General features: G+C 36.2%; 1 protein-coding gene across 3 annotated transcripts in view; it reads right to left on the bottom strand.

Moving 5' to 3' along the window:
* The window catches only part of LOC150078504 (oxysterol-binding protein-related protein 9), a 607385-nt gene that overhangs the window by 70604 nt on the left and 516293 nt on the right, over positions 1-20488 (bottom strand). For 2 of the 3 annotated variants that reach the window (XM_090385176.1, XM_090385177.1), the window contains one exon: positions 12488-12610. The exons of the other annotated variant lie outside the window; for it this stretch is intronic. In XM_090385176.1, the coding sequence (XP_090241302.1) occupies positions 12488-12610 (123 nt within the window). The remainder of the gene's footprint in view (positions 1-12487; positions 12611-20488) is intronic. 3 annotated transcript variants of the gene reach the window in all.

Raw genomic sequence — 20488 nt, 5'->3', positions numbered from 1 at the left:
AATTGAAAGATAAGATTAAATTTATTTAATCTTACCTTACAATTAAATAATTTAATATACAATATAAAATAATTTAATATACAATATTAAATAATTACCTTATGAGAATTAAATTTATTTAATCTTACCAGAAAAATTACCTAGAAAATTTTCTGGTTCGATTATCTGGAAAATTAGGCTATCTGGAAGAGGTCTGACATCAATTATTCTAGATAACTGGTGAGCCCCTGGAGTGCCATATGGGCTTGGCACACCAAGGGTCCTGAGCTGGATATCATCATTCTTCTCTTTCTTGGTGATTCCATTCTCTCCCCCTCCCCAGGGTAACTTGGAAAACATTCTTAAATGGACAAATTTTCCCTTTTCTACATATTTTTTGGTAAAATTCTAGGAGAGACACTTAAGATTTTCAGGTCTGTCACATTCACAGAGAATGTCCCCCTGGAGTCTCCATCACATTCACAGAGAAGGGGTTACCACATTCAGGGTACATTCTTGAGCTTGGAAATCTTGGAACTTGGTCTGGAGTTGAGATATTGCACCCACATATTTTGCAGACTGAAATTTCAACATTCCTTGGAAATGAGTTAAATCCTGGTCTTGAAGTTGGCACTTAAAGAGATCTAATTTCATCTGAAGAGATTTGATGTGATTAAACAGGCACCAGTTGATCTTTTGACTGGAGCTTCAAACGAGAAGAAATGCCCGTAAGGAAAGCAAAGTCGGCCAACCACTTTGGATCGTCGAACTCTGATATTCGTTTGCCTTTTGCTGTCATGAACTCTTGGATGGCATCTTTCAACTCCAAAATCCTCGTGAGAACTTTTGAATGGTCTAACCATCGCATGTCGGAGAAGTAGACAACATCGCCATGATCAGCATCCCATTCTGTGAGTAGAAAATTTTTAAACTGTTGATGATTGAAACCCTTTGCTCAGATGAAATTCACACACAATGTCTGTGATAACTTTCATGACATTTTCAAAACTGAGAGTTTAGCACAAATTTTCCTGGTGAATGATGCAATGGTAAACAGTATATATTTTTTAAAAATATTTTTTGGAAACTTCATTGTGTTTGCAGGCCACAAGTGGCTTGCAGGACATGGTTTGAGCACCCCTGCTTTACAAAGTGAGAACCAGTTAATGTAGTGCTTACCAAATCTGGACCCTTGAACTACTGTATTCCCCTGTGTGGTATATTCTCCCAATTAAACAATTAAAATTTTATAAATAAAATGATTTATCCCACAGTAATTACTGCAGACATTCAGTTTTACCAGTATATTGTCTCGAATAGAGTTGGAATAAAAAAAAAAAAATAAATAAAAAAATAACAGCACATTACTGAACATAACCGTACACAGGCAACTCACAAAAAGCAAACATCTTTTTATTGAGAGGAGACATGAAAACAAGCTACTAGTTGCAACAATGGAGAGTGGGTGCGAGAGTACATATGAACAGGCGAAGTTTTTACGGCTCCAGCAAATAGAGAAGTTTTTGCTTTTTTATTGACTTAAATTGGCATATTAATTTATTTTTTATAGTTGCTTTATATTCCTAGTAAAAATACTTTAGTTTAAATTGAATTTAGATAAAGATTTTGTAGGTATTACTTAGTATTGTTAAGGGTATCAAATCCACGTTTGAACAGGTTTTGAAGCTCCCTATATCTTCAAACAGCCCTATGGGGCTGGGAAATTCCATACTGCAATAATTAAAGACAAACACCAGCCAAGGAATAAAAAATTTTTACTATAAAAATAATAAAATAATGTGATACACTATCGGAAGACTAAAATATTACAATAAATTACGATAAAATAAACTACGATAAAACATTAAAAATATAGTTAAAAATATACCGAAGCAAATCATCTAAAATAAACTGCATTAAAAGCGATAAAACCTGACGCTTTCGGAGACTGCTATCGCCTTCTTCAAAAATATGTATAAGTTTAGGGTTATATATTTTTAACTATATTTTTAACGTTTTATCGTAGTTTATTTTATCGTAATTTATTGTAATATTTTAGTCTTCCGATAGTGTATCACATTATTTTATTATTTTTATAGTAAAAATTTTTTATTCCTTTGCTGGTGTTTGTCTTTAATTATTGCAGTTTGAAGCTCCCGCAAATGCTAGGTTTTTAATTATACTTAGCTGCATTATTGACTTAATTGTTAGATTAAATTATTTTCTATAAGTAGCTTATAGACCTAGTCAAGCTCTGTGGTTTATTTTGAATTTAGATAGCGCGATTTGGAAAGTAAATAATACCTCGTGTCCATAGATTAACTGTTCTTAACTTGCTGCCATTGTTATACGATACAATGTGTGCTGGCGTAAGGTTTAACGGAAAACTAGATAGCGAGCATAGTAGTATCAATTAATCAGTAAAATTTATTAATCTTATTAAATTTCATTTTCAATTGAATTGTACTTTTTTAACTAAATAAATATAGCGACCTACTTATTACAAACGTAACATCATAAATTAATACATATAAGTTGACAGGGTATAAGAAAGTTATATAATGTAACTCGGAGATAATATTCAATACCGAAATACATGTATATAGTGTTATAACTGCATTGGGATATAAGTTTAGGGTTATATTTTGTATTGGAATTTTATTGAACTTGAAAAGAAATCATGACTCAGACCAAAGCAGCAAACCAAAAGGCTGAAACTAGTAGTGCTGTGGCTCAGGGGTAGAACTGAGGGGGGCAGTTGTCCTCTGAATTTCAATAGACTGTCCACAGTCTACTGAATTGCACTGCTTATTTGATGTTTGTGGAGCAATCAGGAACGGGACATGATATCGCCAAGGGGAATGTCTTTGTGTGCACGCACGATGTAAGGAGTGCGAGGAAATCAGGTGGCAACTCGGCATTGTTATGGGCTTATATGTGAGCTTGAAGGACAGGGTGGATGCCCTCGAAGGATTTAAATTGAGAGGCCCATCAAGCTCTCAGCTGCCCACATCAATGAAGGGGCTTGCACTTGAACATCACGCAACACAGAGGCAACCCCAAAAGCACAATGTGCTGGTCCCAAAGGAACTAGTTGTTGTAGGTGACTATTGTCGGGGAAACAGGGAACATATTGTACAAAAAGGATAGATGGAACAGGACAAGGGTATGTCTGCCAAGGGCAAAGGTTGATGATGTTGTAAGGCAGATATCATCCTTTAAGGACACAAAGGGTGATATTGTTGTACTCGTTGGCACTAATGATATTATGATATTAAGTAGGAGACCGGCAGAATAACTAACAAAGATAGTTACATGCATACTTGCATGTATACCAATGCTAGAAGTATAGTAAATAAATTTGATGAATTTGAAGCGTTGGTCAAGACATCAAAGGCGGATATTGTTGGGATAGCAGAGACATGGACAGATATAAGCACTGCAGAACTAGAATTTGGGGAGTACAATGTGTACAGAAAGGATAGGAGGATATGTTATGCTGTTAATTAAGAAAAACATAAAATCAAAAGGGGTGCATCCAGTTGATGTAGATGAACAGTGCACTGTTGAGTCAGTTTGGTGTGACATAAGCACTGCAAAAGCAAAAATAAGAGTAGGAGTGTGTTACAGCCCTAACGACTCGAATGAGTACAATGAAGAATTGTACAGAAAAATAGAGTGGGCTAGTAAATCAGAATGTCTTATAATGGGGGATTTTAACTTCCAGATATTAACTGGAACTTGTGGTTTGGTCACTCACAAACTAGTAAGACTTTTGTGGATTTATTCGATGATTGTTTTCTGCAGCAGCATGTTCGGGAGGCAACCAGAAAGGGTAATACTCTTGATCTGGTTATCAGCAGTAATCATTCTTCTATTAAGAATTTGCAGATAAAGGAACCACTAGGTGGCAATAATCACAGTGTACTGATTTGGTATTTACTTAAAGATATAATTACCATCAGGGGTAAAGGAAAGGGTTTTTGCTTCTGTAAAGGTGAGTACAGTGGTCTCACACAGTTTTTAAATTCTGTACAGTGGGATCAACTGACGATGTTACCAAAAGTAAATTCCAAGGGGGAACCATTCCAGGAATTAATACTGGAAGCGACTAAAAGTTCATTCCCATTAAGAAATATTGTTCAAGGTTTAGGCCTAAATGGTTATCAAATGAACTAATGAGACTCGTGACAGAGAAGAAAAATGCATGGGATACATATAAATTATCAAGCGACTCAGAAGCCTATGGCAGATATAAGCTGGTCTGTAATCAGGTCACAAAGGAGGTTAGGCAAACGAAGGCAGATTATGAGAAATCTTTGGCAAAAGATGCTAAGAAAAACAGAAAGGATTTATTTACTTATATAAACTCTAAAAGAAGGGGATGAATCTGATTGGTCCACTTGATATCAATGGTTCGACTGTTGATGATCCTGCTCAGATAGCAAACAAACTGAACGAGTATTTTGCATCTACATTCACACGTGAGGAATTATTAAGGTTTGACAATGGCAGAAGGTTATCAAAGTGTAGCAGGGTGCTTAATGATTTTGTAATAACTGAGAGCAAAGTGGAGGAGAAATTGTTGAAGTTAAACATAAGGCACCTGAGGTGGATAGGATCTATCCAGTTATATTAAAGGAGGTGGCAAAGCAACTAAGCAAACCCTTAGCCATAATTATGAGAGCATCCTTGGACTCAGGGGAGGTCCCTGCGGACTGGAGGTGTGCAAATGTATCCCCAATTCATAAAGGGGGACCGAAGGGTGCCACGAGTAATTACAGACCAATTAGTTTAACTTTTGTTCCGGGTAAAATAATGGAGTCACTGTTTAAAGATGCATTGCAGGCTCATATGGACAAGACTGCAGCAATAATTCAGACACAGCATGGGTTTGTTAAGGGAAAGTCTTGTCTGACAAATTTGATAGTGGTAGTAGTAGTAGTAGTGGCATGTGATGCAAGAAAGCAAATGTATGAGCTTATGCAGCATCAGCCAAAAAAAAAAAAAAAAAATCACACCATTCCCTCCAAATGCCTGTCCAGTTCCTCCTTAAATTTATTCAACCTATCAACTTCCACAACGACAGATGGAAGTTTGTTCCAGCAATTAACTACCCGCTGGCTAAAGGCAAATTTCTGCACATCTATTCTACATCTGTCCTTTCTTAATTTATAAGGCGATGGTCAGGCCACACCTAGAGTACTGTATACAGGTCTGGAGGCCTAATTTCAAGAAGGATGTAGAGCTGCTGGAACGAGTACAGAGAAGGGCAACAAGATTAGTGAATGGAACAAAGGGGTGCTCTTACGAAGAAAGGCTTAAGTTTTGCAAATTACAGTGTCTGGAGACTAGGCACCAGCGAGGTGATCTGATAGAGGTGTATAAAGCCTTGAATGGTTTAAGCATGCTCAATGCTAATGGGATTCTTCCTCTAGCTCAGAATAATCACCTGAGAGGGCATAAATTCAAATTGAGGAAAGACAGATGTAGGATAGACGTGCGGAAATTTGCCTTTAGCCAGCGGGTGGTTGGTTGGTGGAACAGACTTCCATCCCTTGTGGTGGAGGTTGATAGCCTAAATAAGTTTAAGGCTCAGCTGGACAGGTATTTTGAACGAACAGAGGGGTGAAGTGGAAGAAGTGGTTTTTTTTTTTTTTTTTTTGGCTGATGCTGCATAAGCTTGCTTTCTTGCATCAAATGCCTCTACTAATTTGAATTTATGCCCCCTTAGGTTCGTAATCTCAACAAGTGGAAGAATCCCATCAGAATTCAGCGTGCTGAACCCATTCAAGGCCTTATACACCTCAATCAGATCATCGCGCAGGTGCCTAGTCTCCAGCCACTGCAATTTGCAGAACTTAAGCCTCTCTTGGTAAGAGGATCCCTTCATTCCCCTCACCAATCTTGTTGCCCTTCTCTGTACACGCTCAAGTAAATCTACATCCTTCCTAAAATGAGGCCTCCAGACCTGTACGCAGTACTCAAGGCGTGGCCTGACCATTGCCTTATACAGAGGGATAATCACCTCCTTTTCCCTGCTAGCAAAATTCCTATATATCCTTGAAAAAACCCCATGACCTGCCCTGGCAGCCTGTCTGCATTGCTCAGAAAACTTCATATCTGACTGCACAATTACTCCCAGGTCTTTTTCATTTTCTACCACCTTAAGTGTAGTACCACACAGTTGGTACATTTCTCTGGGGTTACTTCTACCCCCATATGCAGTACTTTGCATTTGTCAAGGTTAAACTTCAGTTGCCACTTCTTAGCCCATCTGCCCAAATTATCTAGATCCTGTTGCAGTAGCACACTGCCATTACTGTCATTAACAACCCTGCCAACCTTTGTATCATCTGCAAACTTCGACACTAAGCCTGATATACCTTCATCAATATCATTGATAAATATAAAAAACAACAGAGGACCCAACACCGAACCCTGTGGGACTGCACTAATAACATTAGTCCACAAAGAACAGCACCCATTGATTACCACCTTCTGTCTTCTCGCACTTAACCATCCTTTTATCCATTGTAGCAACTTACCCTTAATACCATTCTGCTCCAATTTGTACAATAGTCTTCCATGCGCAACAGTGTCAAAAGCTTTTCTGAAATCCAAATATATGATATCAAAATTATTTTTTGCATCCAGTTCCTTTGTAACCACATCATAATATCCTATCAAATTTGCCAGACAAGACTTTCCCTTAACAAACCCATGCTGTGTCTGAATTATTGCTGCAGTCTTGTCTAGATGATCCTGCAATGCATCTTTAACCATTGACTCCATTATTTTACCCGGAACAGAAGTTAAACTAACTGGTCTGTAATTACTCGTGTCACCCTTCGATCCCCCTTTGTGAATTAGGGATACATTTGCACATCTCCAGTCCGTGGGAACCTCCCCTGAGTCCAAGGATGCTCTCATAATTTTGATATCATATATTTGGATTTCAGAAAAGCTTTTAACACTGTTCTGCATGCAAGACTATTGTACAAATTGGAGCAGAATGGTAATAAGGGTAAGTTGCTACAAGGATAAAAGGATGGTTGAGTGGGAGAAGACAGAGGGTGGTAATCAATGGGTGCTGCTCTTTGTGGACTAATGTTATTAGTGCAGTCCCACAGGGTTCGGTGTTGGGTCCTCTGTTGTTTTGTATATTTATCAATGATATTGATGAAGGTATATCAGGCTTAGTGTCGAAGTTTGCAGATGATACAAAGGTTGGCAGGGTTGTTAATGACAATAATGGCAGTGTGCTACTGCAACAGGATCTAGATAATTTGGGCAGATGGGCTAAGAATTGGCAACTGAAGTTTAGCCTTAACAAATGCAAAGTACTGCATATGGGTAGAAGTAACCCCAGAGAAACGTACCAACTGTGTGGTACTACACTTAAGGTGATAGAAAATGAAAAAGACCTGGGAGTAATTGTGCAGTCAGATATGAAGTTTTCTGAGCAATGCAGACAGGCTGCCAGGGCAGGTCATAGGGTTTCGTCAATGATATATAGGAATTTTGTTAGCAGGGAAAAGGAGGTGATTGTCCCTCTGTATAAGGCAATGGTCAGGCCACGTCTTGAGTACTGCGTACAGGTCTGGAGGCCTCATTTTAGGAAGGATGTAGAGGCAACAAGTTTGGTGAGGGGAATGAAGAGAGGCTTAAGTTCTGCAAATTGCAGTGGCTGGAGACTAGGCAACTGAACGGTGATCCGATTGAGGTGTATAAGGCCTCGAATGGGTTGAGCATGCTGAATTCTGATGGGATCCTTCCACTTGTTCAGATTATGAACCTAAGGGGGCATCAATTCAAATTAAGAAAAGACAGATGTAGAATAGATGTGCGGAAATTTGCGTTTAGCCAGCGGGTGGTTAATTGCTGGAACACACTTCCATCTGTTGTTGTGGAAGTTGATAGGTTAAATAAATTTAAGGAGGAACTGGACAGGCATTTGAAGGGAATGGTGTGATTTTTTTTTTTTTTTGGCTGATGCTGCATAAGCTCCTACACTTGCTTTCTTGCATCACATGCCACTACAATGCTGAAAAAAAAAAAAAAAAAAAGCAGTGAGTTAGGGATCAATTTGAAAGTGTCTGCAATTCTGCCCAGACACGAAAGGAGGGAAGTATATGATGAGAACCTTGTCAATTAATTCGGCCCTGGAGAGATTGTGCAAGACTCAAGGGATAGAATTTTTCTCAGCCTGGTCTGTGCTCATTAACAGGAGACACTGCTTCTATAGGGATGGGATACACTTAAATATAAAGGGTGCAAGAATATTTGCTGATGTTATCGAGGCAGAGTTAGGTGGGTCGGAAAACTGTTAGCTTGGGGGGGGGGATACATGGACTAATAGATTTACTTCTCCCAGCGGCTACTGTTAAAGTTAAAGTGATTCTTGCGCTACTTCTATTGAAATGCAATTGAGCAGTAGCCTGAAAACTAAGGCAATGGGAATTTTCAGGATTGCTGGGAGTCATAGTGGAACAAGTAAATACATGGGCTGTGTTAGGGTAACTAAGAGTAGAAACAGGTGCATGTATGTACCTGTTTGTACATACATGCACCTGTACATTGCATGTACACCAATGTATAGTTAATAAATTCGATGAGCTTGAAGTGCTAGTCAAGACATCAAAGGCAGATATTGTTGGGATATCAGAGACATGGTGTCATACAGACATAAGCAGTGCAGATCTAGAATTTGGGGAGTACAATGTGTACAGAAACGATAGACAGGACAGAAAGGGAGGAAGGGTTATACTGTTAGTTAAGAAACAAAATCTAAGGAAGTGCATCCAATTGATGTGGGTGGACAATGCAATATCGAGTCTGTTTGGTGTGACATAAGCACTGGGCAAGGAAAAATGAGTGGGTGTGTGTTATAGGCCTAATGAATCTGAAAGTATAATGAGCAAATATGCAGAGAAATATTTAGAGTGGGCCAGTAAATTAGAGTGTCTTATAATGGGTGATTTTAATTTCCTGGATACTGACTGGAATTTGTGGGTTGGTAACTCACACACTAGCAAGGCTTTTGTGAATTTATTGGATGATTGTTTTCTACAGCAGCATGTTCGGGAGGCAACTAGAGGGAGTAATACTCTTGATCTGATTATCAGTAGTGATTCTTCATGCATCAAGAATCTGCAGATAAAGGAACCACTAAGTGTCAGTGATCACAGTGTGCTGAAGTGGGATTTACTCAAAGAGGTAACTACCATCAAGGGTAAAGGGAAGGGTTTTTGCTTTCATAAAGGTGACTACTGTGGTCTGAGACAGTATTTAAATTCTATACAGTGGAACCAACTGATGATGTTACCAACAGCAAATTCAAAATGGGAAGCATTCAAAGAATTAATCTTGTAAGCTAATAAGCTTTTCATACCAAGAACGAATTATTGTTCAAGATTTAGGCCTAAATGGATGTCAGATGAACTAATTACATATGTGACAGAGAAGAAAAATGCATGGGATACATATAAATTAACACGTGTCATAGAAGCCTATGATAGATATAAGCTGGTCTGTAACCAAGTTACGAAGATTTCTTGTAATCTGCAGGCGAAGGCAGATTATGAGAAATCTTTGGCAAAGGATGCAAAGAAAAACAGCAAAGAGTTCTTTACTTATGTAAACTCTAGAAGGAAGGGGATGAATCAGATTTGTCCACTTGATATTGATGGTTCAACTGTTGATGATTCTGCTCAGGTAGCTAACAAACTAAATGAATATTTTGCATAGACATTCACACATGAGGAGTTATTCAGGGAGGGGAATGCCAGAGGTGTATTCACCTCTGGCAGAAAGCTAGTTGTTGTTGTTGTTGTTTTGGTTTTTAGGAGCATTAGCAACTAAGGCCATATTGCTCCGGAATATGCGGTGGTCATTCCCTGACCTTTCCGCATCCTCCGTATTTGGTGGTGACGGGCTCGAACCCCGGTCTAATCAAGAAGCGTGTGCTACGCACTGTCACTCCTTCCCACCTGGCTAAGGACGCGCCTCAGAAAGCTAGATAATTTTGTAATAACTGAGAGTAAAGTTGAAGAGAAATTGTTGAAGATAAACTCAAGAGAGGTATCTGGGGTGGATGGAATCTATCCAGTTATATTAAAGGAGGCGGCAAAGGTAGTAAGCAAACTCTTAGCCATAATTATGGGAGGTTCCCTGGACTCAGGGGCGCTACCCATGGACTGGAGATGTGCAAATGTGACCCCAATCTATAAAGTAGGATCAAAGGGAGACACAGATCATTATAGACCTGTTAGTTTAACTTCTGTTTTAGGGAAATTAATGGAGACTCTGGTTAAAGAAGCATTGCAGGATCATCTAGACAAGACTTTAGTTATAGCTCGGACACAGCATGGGTTTGTTAAGGGGAAGTCTTGTCTGACTAATTTGATTGGATACTATGATGTAATCACAAAGGAACTGTATGCAAAGAATAACTTTGATATCATATATTTGGATCTTAGAAATGCCTTTGATACTGTTGCACATGAAAGACTGCTGCACAAATTGGAGCAGTGTGGCATTCCAGCCAAATTGCTGCTATGGATAAAGGGATGATTGAGTGGGAGAAGACAGAGAGTGGTAATCAATGGAAACTGCTCTTCGTGGACTAATGTTATTAGTTAATGTTATTATGTTCCCAGAACCCACGGGCACCGTCAGTTATGACCACGTCTTCAGGGGAGATCCGATGTTGCTTCTCCCAGAAATGCTCTGCCCATGGGTTCTGGGAACGCAAGTGGCTCGAGAGCTTACGAATCGGTGCATCTAGTCATAATACTATCAACAGGGACAGGGGTATGCGTTTACACCCCCTGTTTGAGGCGGTTGTCCTCAGACGTGATGATCGATTTTGTATGGCACGCTCCCGAGACACTTCCGTTTTCTGTGCGCAAGTCGGAAATGCCGACTATGTGCCTGATGAATCATGTGTTTGAGTGCCATGGTCCTGTTACTTAAGGATGTGTCGTGCCAGTAATAGTACACTGTTGAGGAAGGAGACAGCGGTCTCTGAAAGCTTCACTATTTTAGTATATTTTAATGATTTTAGCATTGTTTTTAATTGTAATAGTCTAGTTTAATCGATATTTGTATCATATTTATTTTATTTTATTATATTTTATAGTGAAAATTTTAACTGCTTGGCTGGTGTTTGAGTGTAATTATTTCAAGAATTGGTATTTGTCAAACAAAAACAAAGCTTTTTTTTTTCTGTAATGTAAACAATTTACATTGCAATCGCTGCTTACATTGTGAGGATAATTAAAACTAGGTTGCAAAATAAGGTGTATTACTTTGAGGCAAGTACTACAGCAAGTCTTTTTTTTTGTGCATACTACAAATACAAAGTGTGGGAATAGAGTTATCATACATTTCTTTCAAAAAAAAAAAAAAAAAAAACTCTGCTACTGAACTTCACATATAATTTGCCCATACAGATTTTTCGCATCCACTCTCAAAAATCTACTTTACAAAACAAAACCATTTTTGTGTGAATAGATATATGTGTATATATGATATAAATCTGAAACAACTTCCAGGTGATAGAAAGGTATTTTCAAGTTTTTATTCACCGACCAGAAAATAGCAATTTGCAGTGGATGCAACATAATCATAAAACCTTAATCATGACAGAATTTACCAACCACAAGAAGGTACAGTGTATGCTTCAGTTCAATGAGCTGCAATCTTCCACAGTTGTTATGAGTAAATTTCAAACATGGTTTAAAAAGAAATAGCGAAGTATACGCACAGTTATGTAGTGCTTTGGAAAAGTCATAAAGGACAATTTTTTGTGCAATCATCCTGACAAAGGTGATAGCTGAACAAAAGTCAGTGAATACACAGTGGACTTGGTTTGAGAAAGTTTTACATAAAGCCTGGGAAAATCCATATGACATGCCAGTTGTTAGCTTAACATATTAAGGTTCACAACACATTATATCACTGTCTGAGGATGGAACCTGCAAGTTACAGCTCATACAGAAGCCAGTGATCAATGACAAAAAAGGATGGAATTTTGTCTGTAAGTTCTCCATGATTACAGTTTTGCGATTATGCTACCATATACTCTCACATGCATTTTCTGATTGTTGAATAAAAACTTTTGAAAGATATCCTCTGTGAATTGCAAAAAGGCAGATTTGTAGCATGTATCTTATTTACACAATAATATATATATATATATATATATATATTTTTTTTTTTTTTTCCGGAGGACACCCTGTATTTGATATTCCTGAATAATTAATACAAAATGCTGTGGTGAATGACAACTTTCTTGTGCTGTCACCCACCACTTTCATTCAGCAGGGAGAAATAGTGGTTATTTAAGCAGCTACATACGAAGTTTGTTGGTGTATGTAGTTACACAAACTTGGGTTGGGGAAAGATGATGACAGATAAAAGAAAAAAAAAAAAAAAGATGGTTAGATGACACACATGCACTTTCTCTCTTTACTTTTTTTGATTATACTAGAAAGATACTTACTCCATCAAGCCACTTGGCATGCATCACTCCATTCCATTCTCCTGTGATATTCACAAAAGGTTTTTTTTCATTTGGTTGGAATATGTTTGCAGTTATTCGGTGCTTTTTACCACCATAAAATGGCTAAAAAAAACCAAAAAAAAAAAACCAGACATATAAAATGAGATAAAAAGACAAATGGTATGCATTCTGCATTTTCACAAATGCAGAAAACACCTATAGTCTTCAGTGTGTCCATCGACATGTAATAGCTTGACTAATAGCAGAGCTCAATTATTATATGCTGATGGCCACATTGAAGAATTAGATAATGGATGTGGATTTTTATGAAAATTTATATATTTTTGTTTATGAAAGTAGTCAGGCTAACCAAAGTTCATTAAAAATGGACGAACAAAATGTCCACCAACTTTTCTATATTAGTTTTGACTTTTTTTTTTTTAAATTAAAACCCTAAACACAAGAGGAATTAGAATCTATAGTACTTAGTACCATACTTGGGTTGGAGGTTGAGAAGATGAGAAGATATTTGCTGACATTGGACTTGAATTTCTGTAAACTGCAATTTTCACGAAATATGTATGAAGGAAGGTTGTTCCAGAAAACAGAAGTTGAACGAATAAATGAGGAAGAAGAAAAGTTGGTTCTGTGAGTTTGAAGTTGGTCAGTAAAAGAATGTTGACTGGTTGTGGTACATGTTCGGCCTGCTTTGAAATGGGGGGGGGGGAGAGAGAGAGAGAGAGAGAGAGACATACACTGGGGATTATAGAAGTCAATTCAAAAGAACAGTGCCAATGGAAGTATCTACAGAAAAGGCATGCAGCAGAAACAGAAAGTACGAGAGAGAGAGAGTGGAGAGACTCTGTTAGAGATGAGTCATTAATTAACCTAATGCCCTCTTTTGAATGGAATCTAGAAGCCTGAGAGAGGTTTTGGGGGCACTGTCCCAGATGTGGGAACAAAATTCCGTAGTAGGGCCATTTGTGATTTATACAGAGTGAACAGCTGTTTGGAAGAAAAGTAATGCCGAAACACCCAGTTTTTTAGATGCAGAGGAAGCAATAATTGTAATGTGCTTATGCCAAGAGAGATTAGAAGTCAGGGTAATCCTCAATTGAGATATATGAACTTGCCTAGAAATTGGAGTGTCATCGAAGATAAGCATAGGAGCAGAAGAATCCTTTTTGCAAGATATGAGATAGGACTGAGTTTTAGAAGGAATGAAATCAACTAAGTTATCTTTGCCCCACTGGAGAATTACCTGGAGATCAGCATTTAAGGAATCAGTAGTGGATATTCGAGAAGTTGAAGCAGGGCAAGGTTTCACAAACTGGAAGGTGGAATGTAATGTGGTGTCATCATCAAAACTATTGACAGGATTTCCAGTCAATGGAAGAAGGTCATTAATATACAAGAGGAAAAGAGTGGGAGAAAGAACTGAACCTCGGAGAACACCAGAATTAGTGGCGAAGTTAGAAGACAGAGAGCAAACTGGATACGCAATTACAAAAACAGTTTGCAAACTATAAGACAGAAACATATTTAGAAGACCTTTATGCCCAACTTATGTCTCAACAAACTTTTCCATTGAATTTGTGCATAGATGGGTAACATAAGCCAAAATGTTACCTAACTATGCATTACCCAGAATGAAACCAGTGGATCGACACTGACAGAATCCATACTAGCGATCATTGATCAGATGGAAGGTTTCTAGATAGTTTAAGAGTTAGCAGCTAATTGATTTCTCCATTACTTTAGAAAGAGTAGAATAAAATGCAACAGAACGATAATTGGATGGAAGGGATTTGTCACCCTCTTTAGGAACTGGCTGGATATGAGAAAATTTCCAGGCAGAAGAAAAAACACTTTTTGGAATAAGAAAGTGGAAAAAAAAAAAAAAAAAAAAAACCGACACAGAACACAATGTTTCTGAGTTCAGAAACATTGTCTTATGGCTTCAAATACAGGACATATCATAAGATATACTTCAAACCCTTCAAAAAACAGTTATACCAAGATTTGCTTAACTTCTGTTACAAGCTCACATCTGGTGAGTATGGGCTTAGCACACCCAGGGTCCTGAGCTGGATATCATCATTCTTCTCTTTCTTGATGATTCCCTTTTGACTCTCTCTCTCTCTTAGGGTAACGGGAAATTTTTTTTTTTTTTTTTTGGCTAGTGCAGCATAAGCCTCAGGCTTCCTTGCACCATACAGCATAATAATAATAAAAAAAAGCTCTCCTACCTTCAACACCATACCAATTGAAGCCTTCCAATTATGAATAAATTCAGTATTAACGGCTATGTTACAACATTGTAAGTGGCTTACAATACCGGTCAAAATCTTAAAACCGGTATTTTGGTATTTTTAATTTATGAAACCGGGATACCGGTATTCTAAAACAACATATTTCTCTATAAATTTTGATGACAATTAGATTCAGTAAAGTAAGGAAAAAAAAAACAAGTAATTACTTGAATTCATGTTTTAAATCATACTTTTATTACAATAATACATATTCTGACAAAAAATTAGTAAAAATGTAATTATTCTAAAAACAAATAAAATATATATACACATCTTGATACTGCAAATTTTAGTTATCTTTAGACATCGACACCCTGTCCAAATAAAGTGAGCTCTTAAGAAACATAAGCAATCAATAGTGTTATCGTTTAAACTGGATCTAATTTTAGTACATATCTGATTAGCGGCAGAAAACGCCCTTTCGGATTCTATGCTGGATGGTGCTATTGTACTGAGATAGTCATAGACGAGTTGCAAGTTTATCCCCCTTATTCCTTCATCTTCAAAAAATCTTATCTCCTTTTTAACCATATTTTCCAGGCTTTGAACAGGAACAATTAAATGTCTTTCATTAATTGCCAACTCCAGTTTATCTTTTAATGGCTGTCTCTCATTAGAGTCAGTCAATTTCTTATTTTGGAAAGAATTTGCAAAACACTGAGGTTCTGTCCATGTTGGTCTTCTAAGATTGAATTCTGTTCATTTTCTGAAGGAGAAAGACGTTTTATTAAGTGAAGCATAATTTTCACTATAGTATCTTTACTAAGTCTGGGAAATAATTCGCTATCATCTTTTGTCCCACTTTGCAAATACTGAAGAACTTGTGATAAATTTGTACGCCTCTGTGAAATACGGAGTTTCAATGCAGTATGCAATTCTCTAGCTATTTCAGAATTTTGATTGCTAAGAGTTTGCATCATAAATTTTATGCAACATCTGCAGTTAAGAGATTTGCTTCTTTGCAGCACAACGCATCTACAGCTAACTTTATAGACATTAGTGTAGATATAGCTGCAGATAATAAATTAAATTCATCCTCACAGAAATTAACACTTGCATCTAAATCAATTAAAGCTTTCTGCACACAGTATCTCAACTCAAAAAATCTTTCAAGCATACACAGTAAACTGTTCCAACAAGTCTTGGAATCTAATTGCAAGACAATTTCTTTGCCAAATTGTGCTGCAGTATACTTTTGTAAATATTTATCATTTTTGATTGGTGAGCTTCTAAAAATTCTAACTACTTTATTATTTTTGTTACAAGAGGAGATAACCAATTGTGATTCAGATCATGAGGAACAGTACCTGTAAAACTATTTTCTATAATTAGACCACCCTCATTATCATCCTCATCATTGTCATTTTCCTGTTCAGATTCTACAAAATTGTTAAATTCAGATTTTTCTTCATTTACTTTTGACTTATAAAGTACGTCTGTTACTGCTAAGTGTATACCATGGACCAAACAAAGCTGCTGTTTGGCATTGATTAAGTTTACCGTAACTTAATCTTATCGTATCTTAAGTTTACTGTAACTTAATCAATGCCGAATTTGGTCATAACTGATGCACCGTCAGTTGTTACACAAATTACGCACACACACACTAATCCAATATTCCACAAAATGTCCCCAACAGAGTGAACATTTATATTTAAATATCGTCTATTGCGTAGTGATGTCCACTCGTCAAAAGTCAGACTAAATCTTTTACCTTCTGATTTAAGTTGGGCTATTTCATGTACTACTGTTTTTCGAATATGATTGTTGTAATCAAGTACCATATTTTTAATGGTTATTGGCGATTTGGGTAAATCACTGAAACCTCTGGCAATCAATCCTTTTCTGATATCAATGGAAATTGATAAAACATGGAATGGCAAGCCATCATAAGCTGTCATACAAGCCAGTACTTCTGACAGTTTTTTTCTTTTCTCATTCCTGAAATAATTGGTCAATGAACATTTTGGCATTGCCTCTTTTGTTGTAGTAAGTTTATCATTCTCTAAATTAGTTGCCTACACATCTCGTTTTCTTAAATTTATGTCATGTATTGTCTTCAAATACGTATGGGCCCACTTGTATCCACCACCACATCGAATTTTTTTTGAACATTTTTTACATTGTGCTAGCTGACCATTATTTCCTCTCAAATAATAAAACCACACTGAAGACTTACTGCTTCCTTTCTTGTGTTCTATGAAGATATTTTTTGTGTCCATTGGGCCTGTAAATATAAAATTAATGTAAATTTATAACAATTCAAAAATAGTCAAATATAAAAAAATATTACCTTTTTTTTTACTTTTTATGGCACTATATCCATATTAACAAAAGAAAGGGAATGACGTTTAAGTTTGGTGAGGAAATCAGATTGGGTTTTGTGTGGGGGGGTATTTATTTATTTATTTCCCCTGTTTCTTAGTATTTCCATCAGAGACAAATTGTTGCTATAAATTTTCGCACAACAGCTTTCCGCAAGTACTAAGGCCCACAAGCTACCTGACTGTGTTAAAATATCAGAATATCCAGGAGCTGAGGGATTTTCCCATATAATATATATATTTTATGGGAGTTGTCAGTTTCTCATGAGCAATGACGTAAATGTTACAAAACTACTTACAAGTATATACATAACTGGTATTCATTTGTATTAAGATATTCATATGTATTTAAGATATTCATATGTATTTAAGATATTTTTTATTTAATCTGTTAATACATGCTAGCTATCATTTTAATAAAATTTCTCTCAGTTAACAATATCAACGCTCGCTCGCTCTCTCTCTCTCTCTCTCTCTCTCTACAGCTACAAACATTAAACTAATTAATCTTAATCACTTTCTCATATTTCTCTTATTCAGAAATTCTCTTCACAACAGCATTCTGTAAGCTAACTTAATATTAACAATTCTACATATCTTTTAATTTAGTAATATCAATTTTCTTTATAACTTCAACCAATAAACCAACTCAATACTGAACATTTCCTTATTTCTTGTAATTTCTTCAACTTCACTCTAAAACAGTGGGGGGGGTGTCAAACTAAAAATTCTGTAATAGCGTCTGATTAGTTGTACATAGGTATATTTTTGTAAACTACAAAATATTTTAATATTAAAATTTATATTATTATATAAATATTAAAATATATTAACTAAGATTAAAACAAAAAGTACATGCCAGTAGCAGGGAAACCAGTAGAGCATAAGTATAAATGAACCATACATAATAAAATTAAACAAAAAGAGGAGGTGAAGAAAAAGGGTATTGCAGAAGGAATGCTCCTAAAATAATTTAGAAAGGCTGAAATGTACAATACCCAAATTGTTGTAGATAGCGTTTTCAATTTTCAATTAATTGATATTTTCTAAAATACTGTATATATTTTGGCATTGTACATTTCGGCATTTCTAAATTATTTTAGGGGCGTTCCTTCAGCGATACCCCTTTTTCTTCACCCCCCCTTTTTTGTTTAGTTTTATTATGTATGGTTCGTTTATGTTTTTCTCTCTACTAGTTTGCCATTCTACTGGCATGTACTGGAATGTGCATCAATGCAGCCACTGTGTTTGCAATATTAATTTTCTTTTTCTTTTGTTATTTTCATGATAAATTTTCCCCATTTTTAATTAGTTGATGTTTTGATTCTATTAAAATATATTTCCTGTTAATATATATTAACATTATATATTTTAATAAATTAAATAATAATTGTAAAATAATAAGAGGAGTTTACCTCAATATAGTACGTAAAACACTTCCGTATGATACTCTCCAGAAATTAAAACAAAAACTTACATTACGAGTAAAAAATAAATAATCAAAAATATATTTAACACAATTCAAATCAATTTAACACAATTAAAAATCAATTTAACGAAATTAAAAATTAAAAAGAATAACAAAAATATTCAAAATGATTTTCCTTCCTTTCGTTATTTTAAAAAGAATTAAAAAGAATAACGAAATATTTTCGTTATTCTTTTTAATTGCGTTAAATTGATTTGAATTGTGTTAAATTGGTTTTTAATTATTTATTTTTTACTCTAATGTAAGTTTTCGATTTTTTCCGTTTTAATTTCTGGAGAGTATCATACGGAAGTGTTCTATGTACTATATTGAGGTAAACTCCTCTTATTATTTTACAAATATTAATATCAACGTAGAACGTATTGAGTATTACAACTCTGATTCACACTATCTAATTAAATAATAATATATTTTAATAGAATCAAAACATTAACTATAAATGTTTTGATTATAAAAACTTAGTCTGGAAACATTTTATAACACAATTAAGAATGATTATATGATTTCAGTGGTTCACAATAAAAAAATATTATTGTTGAAAGGAGTTCGCAAGTCAGAAAAGGTTGGGAAGTGCTGCTCTAAAATAATCTAAAACTTTATCTAAGCATCCTTTCCAATTCAGCATAGTCAGAGAAGAGAGAACTTGCCTTACTTCTCTTTCACGGTGGGGTTCCTTTTGTGAGGAACCCCACAAAGTGCGGCAATTCTTTCTTCTCTGTTGAACTCTGCCCTATAGCTTTTCCAGTACTGTCTTATTTCAGGAACAGTTCTCTGTAATACTGAAAGCAATTACCCAAGAGCAACAACCCCCCTCTTTTGCAGAAAAAACCTTATTTGTTTCCTTCTCATTTACTTATCTCCGCCTATCTAATGTAAACCTGACCCAATCATGGTGTTATTATTTAAACTCACTCTTCTCATACGTCAGTAACTCATCTGTTTATTCCACACAACAGAACTCTTTCATCTTTTATCTCTAGATCACGTACTGATAATAACTTTGATTTTGAACTGCTTCATACCGCGCCCTTTCCCAAAATGCACTGTGTTGCATCCTCAAATAGTGGTGTAATAGAGGGATTAAACTACTGTTCTGAAGCTTTTAAATTAATCTTTCGGCAGCTGCCATGCTATTGTTCACCATATTCCTTAAGTACCCTATCAGGCCTACTCCCACTAATGGAAATATTTCTGTAAGAATATTTTCTTTATTCCTTAAGTGCTTTACTTTCACACTCTACTTACTAAGAGAAATACACTTGTAAGACTGTCTCACAGTTAGTTTCACGAACTGGAACTGGATGCAAAAAATAATTTTGATATCATGAACTTGGATTTTAGGAAATCTTTCAATACTGTTGCACATGGCAGACTACTGTACAAATTGGAGCAGTATGGTATTAAGGGCAAGTTGCTACAATGGATAAAAGGATGGTTGAGTGGGAGAAGACAGAGAGTAGTAATCAATGGATACTGCTCTTCATGGACTAATGTTATTAGTGGTGCCCACCAGGGTTCGGTGTTGGGCCCATTGTTGTTTTGTATATTTATCCACGAAATTGATAAAGGTATATGAAGCTTAATGTCCAAGTTTGCAGATGATATGAAGGTTGGGAGGGTTGTTCATGAAAGTATGCAGCTGCAACGGGATCCGGAAAAGTTGGGCAGATGGGCTAAGAAGTGGCAACTGAAGTTTAATATTGACAAATGCAAAGTAATGCATATGGGTAGTAGTATCCCCAGAGAAATGTATCAACTGGGTGGTGTTACACTCAGGATAGTGAAGAATGAAAGAGACCTGGGGTAATTGTGCAGTCAGATATGAAGTTTTTTGAGCAGTGAAGACAGGCTGCCCGAGTAGGTCATGGGGTCTTGT

The sequence above is a fragment of the Mastigoproctus giganteus genome, chromosome 11, assembly GCF_048544385.1.
Source record: "Mastigoproctus giganteus isolate SK-2022 chromosome 11, ASM4854438v1, whole genome shotgun sequence".
Classification (NCBI taxonomy): domain Eukaryota; kingdom Metazoa; phylum Arthropoda; class Arachnida; order Uropygi; family Thelyphonidae; genus Mastigoproctus; species Mastigoproctus giganteus.
This window is presented reverse-complemented; position numbering and strand designations above follow the sequence as displayed.